Here is a 14,271-nt window from a genome sequence, read left to right as displayed (position 1 = left end):
GTGCACTGCAGGCCTGTGAGGAGACACATTACCTACAGCAAATTCACAGCTCAGGGACTGAAAATCCACAGCCCAATATTGCAAAACAGTTTTTCTTCTCTATCTGTTGTTCCATCTTAAACTGTTTGAGACAGCAAGAGTTTCTGTTTGTGATTTTTTTACATACCTTGTGTAATCCACTGAGTTACCAAATAAACCTGCTTCAAACCTCTTGAACAACTTGAGTTTTGACCTCTCTGGATGCAGAACATGAAGTTCTTCTGTTTTTTCTGAGTCTCTTCTACTTCCAAGAAACCTCCTGTCTGTCAAGCTGGCCAGAGCATATTAACAAAGAATAAAAATAAAGATCTGACCCAGCAAGCAAATTTTTTCAGCAGTGCTGAACATTACAGGAGTTCCCAAACTCTTACAAAAATAACTGTAATATTACAATTAAAATTTATTACAATTAAAAATTATTGTAATAAGTGAGCCAGCTGTCATCTGGATGAAGCAGCATGGCTCCATCTGAATTGACCACCCCTTAAAATCAGAATTGGAAAAGTGGTTTTGGTGGATTTAGCCATTTCAAACAGTCCTCCCCCAAATCCTCAGAAATCCCCAAGAATAACAGAAGTGGTGCTGTACCTGGAGGGCTTTTTTTCAGGGTGCAGGGCTGGTGATGCTCCACTCTCCTGCTGCCCCATTGGGCAGAGATGCATAAATAAACATTTTTTTTTCTGTCGCCACAAACTTTTGACTTAAACCAGCTCTTCCATTTCGTGTCCTCACATCAGTGACAACCTCAGCAGGTGCTGCCTATTGTTGCCATGAAATTTGTCACTGGGTACAATGAAACATGGAGGAAAAATGCTCCTGGAAAACAGGTATCTTTACAAATGACAGAATATTTATTACCAATACCTTTAAAAAAAGATTACATCTGCTAGATCACTGATAAATATCATTTACACTGGGGAGAAAACTACAGAAGCTTTTTTTTTTTGTTCCATTTTTCTTGGTTTTTTGTTTTTTTTTATGTGTTTTTGTTGTTGTTGTTTGTTTGTTTTTTACATAGAATAACCATATCAAACTAAGAAAGGAACACAGCTTGAAATACTGACAATATTTCTCTGGTCAACACCCCTGACTTTTACACAAGTGGAATCCTGATTATGAGTTACTGAATAAATATATTTAGAAGGTCTAAAAGTTAACTGTATTAGTTTGTAAGCAAAAAAGACAAGTTACAGGCAAATTCAAGCTATCAGGAAAACAAATTAAAAAATAATAAACCACTGCAGCGCATTTAAACTGGAAAATTTTATAGAAAAGCCCATTGCCTTTTACCAGCATTACCCATCTGAGTCAACTTACAAAATTACCCCATAGTAACAAACAGTCCCTTCTCTTAAGAAGAATGATTTTGCTGTGGATAGTGCCATTTGTCCAGCGTGCCTCTATTTACCTTCAGGGGTCTAGGAAGAGTTTCTGAAGAAATGCAGCCACCCCAGCAGAGGCCTCTCTCCCAGCAGGAGATCCCCTGTCCCCAATGACAACCCAAACACCTCCCTGGGAGCTCATCTCCAGCTCCTCCCAGGCTCTTGCTCCAGATCCAATTTCCCAGGAAAAGGGAAAAACGTCCCACACGTGGGGTGATGAGGGATGTGCACGCTGACACCCAGCCCAGGGCACCTTCACGCCTCCGAGTCGCTGTGTTCTGGTTTTCTTGGAATAAAATCCCCCAAAGCCAAGTGGATTGCAAGGTGGGTTTCCCCCAGAGGTGAGAACCACGGCGTTCATTTGCTCACTCCTTCACGGACCTGTCCCTTTTTGTCACCAGAGGCAGAGATCTCATCCTCGTGGTACCTTCACTCCTACCCCATTTAATGCTTATCAGGTAAAGACAAAGCTATTTCAAGACATGATGCCAGAATATCTGCTACAGGTCCTGTAGTCCACAACCAACCCAAATTCCTGCATTTTCCCACCATTACTGTTGTTGAGTGAGTGTTTTGAGTTTGTCTCAGACCTGTGAATACAATGTGCCATCCTCTGATTTAACATCAGAATCATTGTAATGCTGTTTAAATACATTCCAAACCTCACCTGGAACAGTTCTGCCTTGCGTAGCCTTGTAAAACTGTACAGTGAACTTGCAGCCAGTTTACTACCAACAACTCCAAACTCTCTGTCAGAAAGGAAAAAATTCCAAACAAATATTCCCGTGATAATGTCATCCGTAGCATTTTATAGCAGAGGAAAAAAATTAATATCTACATCATATGTTAACTTTAAAAAATTCTATAAAACACTAAATATATAATAAAAAATATGCATATAAGGACATATGTAAACTGCTTTGGTAACATCATATTACAGATGTTTTCAGTGCATTGCAGAGTTTCCAAGGAAACTTCAGACAAAGCTATATTTGCTTTGAGGAAGTACTGTATAATGCCATTCCTAAAGAAGCATAAACATTTTTCCAGTAGTAAGGTGTACTCAAACCACAATATTACTTAGTACTGGGTGTCTTCAAAACAACTAGCTAAATGTTGCTTAGATTATAAACAAGAAGTCCTGCCTGGGATCTTTTGTCATAAACTGGAGCGTGCTGTGAGGGAGATCATGATGGTGCTGATGGCTGACAGCGTGCAGGCCTTGGAGCTCGAAGCGCCGGATCCCCTCGCGTAGGCGTCTGGGCAGAGGAGAGAGGGGAGAGAAGTGAGGGGAGCAGCCCCCATCAACCCAAACCTCCCCCAGCCCACATTCTCATTCTGTGTCCTTGGAGGAAGCCTGGCAGGAGGTGAGGTGATTCCCTGTGAGCCTTCCTGCTCCTGGGTCTCACCTCTCCAACCAGATTTTTCATAGAATCCCAGACAGGTTTGGGTTGGAAGGGACCTTAAAGCTCATCCTGTTCCAAGGATGCAGGGCAGGGACACCTCCCACAGCCCAGGATACTCCAAGCCCCATCCAACCTGACCTGAGACACTGCCAGGGATGGGGCAGCCAAAACTTCCTTGGGCAACCTGGGGCCAGTGTCTCACCACCCTCACAAGAAAAAATTTCTTCCTCATGTCCAACCTAAATCTCCCCTCTTCAAGTTTTAAACCATTTCCCCTTGTCCTCTCACCACACACCTGGGTAAAAAGCCCTACCCCAGCTTTCTTGTGGGCTCTTGTGGGGAAAGTCACTATAATGGAAGGTCACCTTGGAGCCTCCCCTTCTCCAGGCTGAACAACCCCATCTCCCCCAGCCTGTCCTCATAAGGTAGGGCTGCTGTTGCCTTGAGTCTCCTTCCAGAGTTCTATTATTATGTGACCTGTTCACTTATTATTTTATTTTTTTTACATCTGTACTGCCTCCAAGCTGTTCCTGCACCAGCCTGGCAGGACCCATGTCCTGAAGAAGCTGTTGCTCCAACTGGCACATGTTCCTGCTCCCCATGGCTCTCCTCTGTCTGCTGATTTAATTCTCCTGTATGGCTTATGCAGCCACAGTGCACAACTGTGGTGGAGAGAATTCTGATCTCACCCAGGGCTTTGTACATTGCTATCATTTTAATGCCATATTCCTGCATTGCAGAGGCTCCTGATTTAATGCAGCTTATAAACCGTGGCATTATTAATGGAAGATGGGACATGGAGATTTTGCAAAAGCAATGCTGTGTAATAAAATACTCTCTTCTCTGTTTGTTCTTCTACACAACCTCATTTCCCTAAATAAATATTTATGTATCCAACACACAATGGAATATGGCTATACAGTAGCCTTATAAATTTAAAAGCCTCTGAACAGTGCATTTTGTGTTTTGTTATAGTGAACCGCAGTGAAACAATATATCCAACACATATATGAGTGTGGAAATAAGAGAGTGGAAAGTGTCTGGAAATCTTAAATAGAGCTTTAACAACTTCTGACACGGTTTCTTATAGTTTAAGCTTGACTGAGGATGAACATGGTCTGGAATGACTGCTGGTCCCAGAGAAATCCAAGTTTCAGCTCCTGGGAAATGCCCAGACCAGAGCCTTGCTCAGAGCTCTGGTTCCTCCTTGTTTGTAGCCACAAGAGGTGCTGGGGGTGAAGCAGATCTGCCCTGGCAGCAGGCAGGAGCAGAGGGGCTGGGGACACTGCCTGTCCATGGCCTGGTGGGAGCAGAGCAGGCACCCAGCCCAGCTCCTCCCATCCTTACTTGATATCTTTGGAATTCGGATTTGTTCGCTGGTGCTGCCGTCCCCCCCGTCGCTGAAGGGCTGGATCTGGATGATGTAATCCTCAGTGAAGGGCAGGGACAGCTCCACAGAGGTTTGATTTGTTTCTATCACAGACGTGCTGCTCTGCCTGTTCCACCTGTACAGAACCTGCAGAGAAGAGGGGGAAGAAATGGTGGAGATGCCCATTGTCCTGAGGGTAGCCAGATTTACTGAAATAAAACCCAAGGCTTATGTAGGGAGGGCAAAACATCTTAACTACATTTCTTCAGGAAACTGTGTTGGGGTATTTGATGCAGTGACACAAACAGCTTCTCAGATTAACTGGGTTTTTTTAATTACTTCTAAAATCTGGGAATTCTACTAAGCTTGATCGTAAATCGTACCATAAAGTGTAAGATTTTCAGAAAAAAAAGAAGAAAAATGGGTAACATTTTGTTATGATTCATAAAATGCTAACAGTAAGCTATGAGAGGACTTTCTGGAGTTTCTTTTTTCAGGGTGATGAGTCTCTCACCAGCAGAATGTGTTCACTCTACATGGGTCTGGCCTACATGGGTTTCTGGAGGAATACTCCAGTTTTAACCTGGAAACCCATGCAAACACCATGAAAAATACCTGGCCAGCTCTTCCTCTAAACCCCAACTGGACAGCAGATTCATTGTAATATTCCTTTATAGCCCAAAAGCAGAACTTTGTGACAGCTGAGGCTTCCTGAGGACTCCCTGCAGGGCTGGGGGTGGTGAGGGAGGTGGTGCAGGGCAGTGATCTCCAGCTGCACGTGCTGACAAAATACTCACTTTGTAGCCTCTCACTTCCGACTCGTTGTCCAGTGCTTTCACTTGGTCCCAGTTCAGTATGATCTTGGAGTCAGATGAATTCCATATGATGTTCCCAGGGGGCTGACTTGGTGCTGTACCAAAATACACACAGCATGGCATTACTGAGGAGCACCATTTCCCAGCTGGACCCCTCCCAATACCAACGTGGCTCCCACCACCATAGCTGAGTGTGCCCAGAGTCCTATGGCTCCAGAAAGCTAATGAGCTGTTTCACTGACCTGTGTTTGCAAGGTCACAGGAGGTGTGACACAACACAGTGCTCTAAATGAAAAAAAGGATTCAGTCAGTTGCTCAACATTCCTGAGACCAGAAGCAAAAAGACCTCTTGAACGCTGAGATAAATATTTAATTTCCCTGCACAGCTGTGATTTCAGTTTTGCATGCTCTGCTTCCTTAACATGAGGAAGAGCCTTACAAAAAACACAAAAAAAAGGGCCTGTGCACAGAGACCTAGTGAAGAAAAGTCTGACAGCTCCTTCAGACTCAAGAAAACTTGAAAACAAGAGTGGGGATTGCTGGCAGAAACCCCCCCATGCACCAGCCCCCTCTTCTCCCAACCACTCACGTGGCTTTTTAGTGGTGACATTGACCAGGGGGCTGGAGGGGCCTGTCCCAGCTGTGTTGTAGGCCCTGACAGCCAGGTGATAGAGCACGTTGCCTCTCAGGTTGGTGACTTTTGTGGATGTTTGGTTGCCAACCGTTCGAATCCTTTTTGCGTTTTCTTCCTTCTCATCGTGTCTCCAGCACCTGACCTGAGAAGTGGAGCAGGAAAATGTGTTCACTCCCAGCTTTGGGCTGGCAGCACCCTGGGTGCTTCCAGTGCTACCTCTGGCCCTGCTGCCCAAACTGGAAGTGCCGCAGGGACAGGGCTGAGAGAGCTGGGGATGTTCAGCCTGGAGAAGAGAAGGCTCTGAGGAGATGTCAGAGCACCTTCCAGTCCTTGAGGGGGCTACATGAAAGGTTGAGGAGGGACTTTGGACAAGGGCATGGAGTGATGGGCCAAGTGGTAATAGCTTTAAATTGGAAGGGGGTAGATTTATGTTAGACATTAGGAAGAAATTTTTCACTACAAAGGTGGTGAGCCCCAGACAGCTCTATGCTCTATTTTCAGCCAGATCATGTACAGAAAAATACGTAATCATTCAGCATGAGTGAGGAATCTCTGTACTGAAGAAAAGGAAGCAAATCTGCCACAGGAACCCACATGTTGGGGAGATGTGGGGCTTGTCATCAGCAGGAGCCATGTTGCAGTGGCTGACAGTGACTATCGTGGCATCTCCTCAACTTTTAGCACTGAAAGGATCCCATCTTGTCCCTCCATACCTCATATCCCTGTATTCTTCCTTTGTGCTGGTTCTCCCGAGGAGGAGCCCAAGAAACTTCAACATCCGAGGCAGAAAGACTTCTGGCCAGAACAGTGGTTGGGGCTCTTGTTGGCTCTGGGTAGAGAGTTAAAAACAAAATTAGAAGAGTTTTCCATTTTCTGTTCCATTAGTCCCAAACTTCAAGGGATTTATTTCCTTCCTCACAGAAGAAAGGAGGCATCCCACCAAAATAAACCTCCCACGTTTCAAACTGGTGGCCTGTCAGCCTGTGCCAGGCAGCACCACTCTTCTGCCTCACAAATAACAAGATGTCATTACTAAACCCAACCCTGGGTACCATGTACTCTAATTAGGACAAGAGAGACCATTTTCCAATCAGCGGACATTAATTCATCCTGAATCCCCACGGAATTCTTTCCAGATTACATATTACTTTTCCATTAATATCAAAAGATTTCATTATGATTAATGTTATTTTAATGACTATCAAAAGAACTCATCAGGGCTTGCCATTTATTATAAATCAGAGCAAGGAGTGAGTAGCCAAGCATACATCCAGGTGGGTACTAAACCCTCTCGGACCCGCTCAACCCCCCCAGTGCCCAGCAGCAGGGGGTGGGCTCCTGGCTCTACCTTCCTCTGCAGAGTAGACGACTGTGACAGGGCTGAAGGACCCTTCCCCTTTGTTGTTGTACACCCCCACTTTCACTTCATAGGGGGAGAAGGGGGGCAGGGTCTCGTTGCGGAAGACGTATCTGGCGGCGTCCGGGGAGGCCACCACGGTCTGCATCCAGCTGATGGTGCCAAAGGGACGGAAAGCCACCACGTACCCAAAGCCACCCCCGTTCTGCATCTCCTCAGGCACGGTCTGTGGGCAGGCAGAGGGGGAGAGACATGACAGCTTCAGAAATGGCAGGTGGTCCATTGCCACACAGGGACCCAGGGCAGGTCAGCCAACTATGCACATCCCATAGGATGAGAGGCAGGAAGCAACTTGTCGCAAACGTGATGGTGAAGGGAAGGGGAGCACTAGGTGACAGCTGGAAGAAACAACCTGTCACCTCCAGGTCACCTCTGGACACACTGACACTTCCTGCTCTCAGGCTTGCAGACCCCTGAAAGCTGCATCCAAACTCAGAGCTTCAGTGTGTTAAAATAAGCTGTAATTATCATAAAAGCATTGACTGCTTGGGGTTGGAAGGGACCTTAAAGCTCATCCAGTTCCAACCCCCCTGCACAGGCACGGACACCTCCCCCAGCCCAGGGTGCTCCAAGCCCCATCCAACCTTCACCACTGCCAGGGATGGGGCAGCCACAGCTTCTGGGGGCAACCAGGGGCTCAGCACCCTCACCCTCTCCTTAAGACCTAACCTAAATCTAATTATGGGCCCCTCTCCCACAGTGTCCATGGTGTTTCAGCATGTGCAGAGGTTACTTTTGGTGACTGCTTCTTACTCTGTATTGTAAAGGCTCAAAAAATACACCAGTCCAGGAAGAAAAGGCCTCTGGAGATTTAAAAGGGTAAACTGACTGTTCTAACAAAACATAAATTATATTTTGTGCAAATTACCACTCAAATCAATGGCTGATGTTCTTGCCATGTGTGTCTTTGAAACATATTGTAGTATCTTTAGGAGGCACAGCGTAGCTAATTAGTCCAGCAGAGGAGGAAATTTAACACATTGAGCTGTGTGGTAAGGACAAAAATCCATTTATAGTTTTTTAATAACCTTAAAAATATCTCTGGCAATTCCTTCTGCCAGCTTGGTCAGAAATAGTGCTAAGTGGAAGTGTTAGCATGTCTAGTGAAGTTCATTATTAGGAAAAAATATGCCAGCTGCATTGCATCATAACATGAAAATATGAGCAGACAAATGACCAAAATTCTAACCTCGACTGCCTCACGGAATATTAAACATTTTTCAGCTCTGCATCTCCTCTTGCTGACTTCCATGAGCAGCATGCAATGTGTTGTGCTCTTAACTCTTTGCTGCCACAGAACCTGGTAAAGGGACACAGGCTGCAGCTTGGGACCCAGCCACAGCTCTCAGCTGGGTCAGGAGGTGCCAGGCCTGGCCTCACTCACTCCTTTTTCCCCTGGGCTGGTTCCTGCCCATCCAGGTTTTGCTGCATCCATAGGGATGTGCCCAGAGCCAGGGGAGCTGAGTTGGGGTGGTGGCAGGAACACTCAACCCCCTCCTTATGGTCCCCTGCACAGCCCCTCACTGCTGGTGGCCTTGCATGGAGACCTGGGATGGGGAAGGGCTGGAGCTCATCTTTAGTGATTTCAGTATTTTATCACACAGTCTGGGCTTTTTTACTGCAAATGGTTTGAAATCTATGGAAGCTTCCCTGATGTCTAGGGTGAAAGGGCACACTTACATCAGGACCACAGTAATTTTCCTCTCAGTGTGGCCTCCACTTACCTCCCAGGTAATGACCAGCTCTGACTTGCTCCCTCCACCACCACTGACATTGGCTGGGGTCACCTCAGGAACTACAAAGAAAGATGCAGAAGGTGCAGAGGGTGACTTTGAAACCTGAAAAGTGCATTGAAATGGAACAGAGCAACCCAGCAACAGGACTCTGCTGGCCTTCCCCTGCTGGGTACCAGCACTGCTATTAGGAAGTGACTAATTTGCCATGGCAAATAGCACATTAAAAGTATGTCAATAACAGTATATTAAAAGTGTGCCAATTAACTTGTGTAATCAGTCACTAATTGTTCAGTTTAAACATTTATCTTCCATAAAAAAAGGCTTCTTCTTTGTTTTATATTTCCTATTCTGTTCTGTTACAGGCTAAATCAGAAGAGAGGAGCCACCTAGCAGGGGTTTCCTATCACCCAGACACACATCCCTGCAGCCACCACGCTGAGCCTAGGCCTTGTGTGACCCCTTCTGCCAGATCAGAAGACAGGGACAACATCAAGGAGCTTTGAAGCTCTTAAGGCCTGTGGCTGGCATGGAAATCCCCAAACACAGGCACTACTGAAGTTCCCTTTAACTACTCAAGTTCCCCACCAAGCTGTTCCTGCAGCAGTCTGAAGTCACAGTGTGGGTGAAGTGGTGTGCTGGGGAGAAGACAGAGCCCCTCACTAAGCCTGTGAAAGGATCCAGCACATAGGGCAGCCCAGGGTGGTTTCTCCAAGGCTGCTGGCCCACAGGGACCAGGCCCAACTTAACTCAGAACCACAGAAGGTCCCAGAATCAAGAGGCTGCCAACTCTCCTGCTGGGAAGCTTGAACTTGTGACCTCTGGGTTCCCAGGTCTCATTCCATTGATCTTGGGAAACCAAAGGGACTTGGGAAACCAGAGGAAACCAAAGTTCAGCTCTCTCATCAATGGATACTGAGCAGTATTTTCCAAAAAAACCTGCCACAATGCTTTTTATTTTTTTTTTTTTAAATCATTGGTTTCTGCAGAAATGGGATGAAGTCTTCCTATGTATCCAGGATTTGTGGAGTGAGCAGAAGCCCATCAGGAGCTCCACAGCTTCTGCCTGTTCTGTGCACACAAACAATGTTCCACAAGGGAGGAGAGCAGTGGGTGAGGAAAGTGCTCCTCAGCTTCCTCCAGTGCAGCACATCTGTCAGCACTGCCAAGCACCTGCCCAGCAAGACTTAACTCAGTCACCCACCACTACTTACGAGCTTCTTCAGTTCTTCTCTTCTCTGAAGCTCTGCTGGGCTCCCCAATCCCAATCAGGTTGGCAGCCACAACCCGAAATTCGTACTCAACCCAAGGGTTCAACCCCACCACTGTGGCTGTGAAGGTCCTGCCATCGATGACCTCTGGAACTAGGAGACAGCTGTAGGTCAGGAGGGCAACAAAACCCACTGCAAGTATTAAAGACTACTGAGAAAGGGTATCTGAGACCCTTAAAAGTGAGGAATTAATGTAAATACAAAGTGAATAAGGACTGACAATCCTTTTCTCATTTTTCTAATGTGTTGTTGACTGAAAAGAAGTAAAAAGGTGGCACTAAACCATTGTGCTTTTTAGCAGAGAAAATCCTGGTATTAAAGAGCTCCTCTGAAAGTGCTAGTTTTGAAAACAACGTGTTGAGACAATAGTTTTAAAGGGGTTTTATTTTTCTCTTTTTAAAACACACTGTTTTCCCTCTATTTCATGGTGACTGGAACAAAATTAACCTCTGACAGAATGAGCAATTACATCATGGGATTTGTCCCTCTATCAGGAAAATAATTCTACTTAAAGATAGGCCAGATGACACGGCCTGTCCCTGAGGGATGTCTTTATAGCCCACAATTACTGTTGTATATCTCCAGCATGGCAACAAAAGATAGGAATTCATTCTGTTTGCCCTTAAACATTCATGAGAAAAATGGATGAGTGATAGCACAAACCAGGCCCTAAATCCTTGGCTTGCCAAACTTGAAACTAGTTAATAAGACCATTCTCCAGCTGGGGAGATGACTTTTCACTTCAAGGTGCAGAGCTGCTCCACCTGGCCCGGGCAGGGCCCCCGTGGATGTGTTCTCCACTGGTGGATCTCTCTGAGGAGGAGGGGATGGACCTACCTGTGCTCACTGCTTGCCACCCCACTGAGAAGGGGGTCCTTGCCTGGACAACATACATTGTAATGGGGCTGTGGTTGTCTGCTCCTGGCCTCCAGGACAGCTGAGCTGTGGTGTCAGTGATTTCATCTATTGTCACAGCTTCTGGAGGACCCGGAGGACCTGTTGGTTGAATTACAGGAGAGGGGTGTTAGGAGTTTCACAGTGACTCAAGGAAGGAGTGTTCTGGTTTTCTTCCCTTCCTGAGGACAGAGGTAACTGAGTCCTTGTGGAGGAGTTAAGCACAGCCCCAGCCATCCCAGGTCTGTTGCTTTAGGACTGGCTGCTGTACAGGTACCATTTTTGGCTGCAACTTGGATGCCATGTCTGAGTGTGAATCAGTATTTTCTGGTTTACTGCTGAGCTCCTCCTAACCAGTAAAGCACCAGAGGACACCAGAGGACATCCCTCCTGCACCACTTGGCCTTTGCTGTCAGCTGTGGAACAGGAGGTGAAGCCTCTCCCCAAAATCACCATCTCAAGCAAACTCTCCTCTTGCAATTCACCCCCTGGACTAAAATTATGTTCAGAGAGCTGGACTTGTTCTAAAGATCTAAAACAACCTGAAACCCACCACTATCCTGTTTTTAAAATGAAAGTTTCAGCAGGTCTAGCCAGATGTCATTTCTCTGAAATTAAAACTTGAGAGTGTTTTGCTGGGGGGAGCAGCCACACAACACAGCCTCATGGAGCAGGCAGCTCCCTCTGTCCCCACCAAAAGATCTTACGTGTTCTAAGGCCCAGGTTAACTAATTGTGCCTCTCCTAAAGCCACACAGATCACCTGTGTATGGCATGGATAGATCTTGAAATACCCGGGAAGTTACTAAATCATGTTTATTCTAGGAAAGGACTAATAATGGGGGTAGAAATGCAGTGAATCTGCTGGATACTGTTCCTGCTGCACAGGTCATCAAATAAATGAATTTGGTCAGGGCAAGTTTTGCATTCAGGGCACAAACATGCACTGGAGTGCTCATCTGGGCTGTGTGGCTGCTGAATGAGTATGTTTGTATGAAAGAAGCTCTATATGCATTGCTTGAAAACGTCCTGTGAACCCCAGCATGTTCTTTGAGTTTACTTCTTAGATTAATTACAAGATGCAGGGATTCCAATGAATGTCTCTGAGCCCAGGGATTGTCTTAGCAGCAGCAAAAGAGAGGGGGGAAAAAAGAAATTAAAATTTTACAACAACAACAACAAAATTCAAATACCTCTTACAATCAGGTCTGCAGCAGCTGATAGCTTGTCCACACTTGTTTGCACCATGCAGACATACTTCCCAGCATGCTTCAGCTGGATGCTTCTGATCATCAAATCACCAGCTGAATCCTGCTGATAAAGGAGGGAAAAGTGGTTACAATTACTTTTTAATGAGTGCTAAACATCATTATCACATGAAGGACACTGTGACTAATGGATTTATTTTACACAGGCTGATGAAAACATTAGTAATGCAAGCCATGGCCTATTAAAATTATGTGTGTCTGCCTTGAAGATGAGAGTGGGAGCATTGCAAAAATTATGTCTCCTACAAGGGGCAGGGGAGCCTGGCTTGGGGATGTTCACCAGTTTCCCCATCAAAACAATGTGACAAAGCTTATGTAGAGCAGGTTCCCTCCTTTCCCTCTCTGGATATCCAATTTACAGCCCCTCTGGTGCTCGGATGCCCAAGTTGTGTCTGCATCTATTTCCTAAGTGAAAACCAACCCAAATTATCAGACATCTGCAATAGTTTCATGGCCTTGTACCCCAGCCAGCATTTTGATTGCCCGGCGTTTCTGAGCTAAAGATCACCAGAACAGCACTCTCTGAGGAAATCTTGCATCACCTAGCAGCAGTAATTTGTTTTCCAAATGCCAAGTGCATGTCTGATTAACTGTTGAATAGAACTAATTATGTATCTGTACTTATAGGAAGCTGAAAAACTCTCAATTTTTCTCCAGACACAAAGCATTCAAGACGTTAAAAATCTCAGGGTAACCTTGTGATTGTGGCCTTCTGACTGAAGAATATTTAATAAAGTTGGTAATTTGGGCTTTGCAGGACAATCAGGCACGGTGGCCAGGCAGCCCCAGGCATCATTCTTCAAGTGTGTCTTCAAATGATTTTTTTGGGGATAACAGCAAGGTTTGTCCACTGTATTTCCTTTTTCTTTCAGCATTAAATTCCTGACAAATATAAACATGGACTGAGACCCAGTGGCTCTGTAAAACCTCCCTTGGAGCAATGTGTGGAACCCTTGTGAGTTTTCTTTCTCTGCTGTACTTGATAGGCAGTGTAACCATCATTTCCCACCTCACTCCTCCTAACTATCAGATTGTCATGAACAGCATTTTTCAGCCTTCAAGTAAACAATTCCTTGGACACAGCAAAAATTTGCATTGTCTGTGGGTACTGACTTATTTTCCTATAAATAAAGCAACAAACAACAAAGATACCAACGCTGATGTTGTCAGGAAACATGCACAGAAAACACTGAAAAGAAATGTCATCTCTGATGTGGGGGATGTTTGTAACACCAGGCAGGTTCTTTTGTGTAGAGGAAAAATACTTTATTCCAAGGCTATGGTCACAAGAGAAGGACACAGCCACAGAATCATGTCAATCAACACTGCCTGAACAAATTTGAGGCTGTCCACAAAGTTCTACAATTGTTGTAATTTTACATTCCTTTCTCTGTTACAGCCAGAGAAAAACTATCACAGACTTCTTCTGTTTGAGTAAAAAGAGAAGGCAGTTTTTTGCAATGAGAAAGCCCCTGATAGTTTGTCTGCTCTTCTGACACAGTGTGAGCACATTGTTCACATGAACAGATTTCAGCTGTGGCATTAAGCAGTCACAACAAATCTAAACCAATTATAACAAAATACTACTGACCATGTTTATCTTCTCCATTTACAAGATGCAAGATGTCTCCTACTATTAGCTTAGTCCAATTAATTGCTTCTATTAACCTTTTTCCATGCTACCTACTTTTATTCCTGTGAGATTGCTTTAGTATTAATACTTACCCCTCCAACTCTTTCAAAGTGATCCCCATCTTTCTCAAAGTCAATCAGGTGTCCATTAAATGACCAGGTGAACATGATATCCAGTGAGTGGTCATGAGATACCTGGCAAGGCAAGACAATGCTTTCTCCAACAGTGACATCCATGCTGAATGGTGACACCATAACCCGTGTTGGATCTACAAACAAACAAACAAACAAAGGAGGGGGAAAAAAGCATTATTCCTGTCCTCCTCAGAAATGGAATGCAGAAAAAGATCCTGAACAGTCTATGACACCCTCAGCAGTGCCCGCAGAGCTTGAAGTTTAGAGCAATCACTTA

General features: G+C 45.3%; 1 protein-coding gene across 4 annotated transcripts in view; it reads right to left on the bottom strand.

Moving 5' to 3' along the window:
- Window positions 1-871: 871 nt before the first annotated feature.
- Window positions 872-14,271, bottom strand: part of LOC139801712 (contactin-4) — a 257,518-nt gene continuing 244,118 nt past the window's right edge. For 3 of the 4 annotated variants that reach the window (XM_071756351.1, XM_071756348.1, XM_071756352.1), the window contains 11 exons: window positions 13,953-14,128; window positions 12,153-12,273; window positions 10,904-11,062; window positions 10,010-10,159; window positions 8,787-8,857; window positions 6,994-7,228; window positions 6,359-6,474; window positions 5,601-5,787; window positions 4,994-5,106; window positions 4,175-4,343; window positions 872-2,680 (listed from right to left, as the gene is read on the bottom strand). In XM_071756351.1, coding sequence (XP_071612452.1) covers window positions 2,580-2,680; window positions 4,175-4,343; window positions 4,994-5,106; window positions 5,601-5,787; window positions 6,359-6,474; window positions 6,994-7,228; window positions 8,787-8,857; window positions 10,010-10,159; window positions 10,904-11,062; window positions 12,153-12,273; window positions 13,953-14,128 — 1,598 coding nt within the window. In that variant the 3' untranslated portion in view covers window positions 872-2,579. The remainder of the gene's footprint in view (window positions 2,681-4,174; window positions 4,344-4,993; window positions 5,107-5,600; window positions 5,788-6,358; window positions 6,475-6,993; window positions 7,229-8,786; window positions 8,858-10,009; window positions 10,160-10,903; window positions 11,063-12,152; window positions 12,274-13,952; window positions 14,129-14,271) is intronic. The other variant, XM_071756350.1, reaches the window with a different exon arrangement.

This window comes from Heliangelus exortis, chromosome 12 (assembly GCF_036169615.1).
Source record: "Heliangelus exortis chromosome 12, bHelExo1.hap1, whole genome shotgun sequence".
Taxonomy (NCBI): Eukaryota; Metazoa; Chordata; class Aves; order Apodiformes; family Trochilidae; genus Heliangelus; species Heliangelus exortis.
This window is presented reverse-complemented; position numbering and strand designations above follow the sequence as displayed.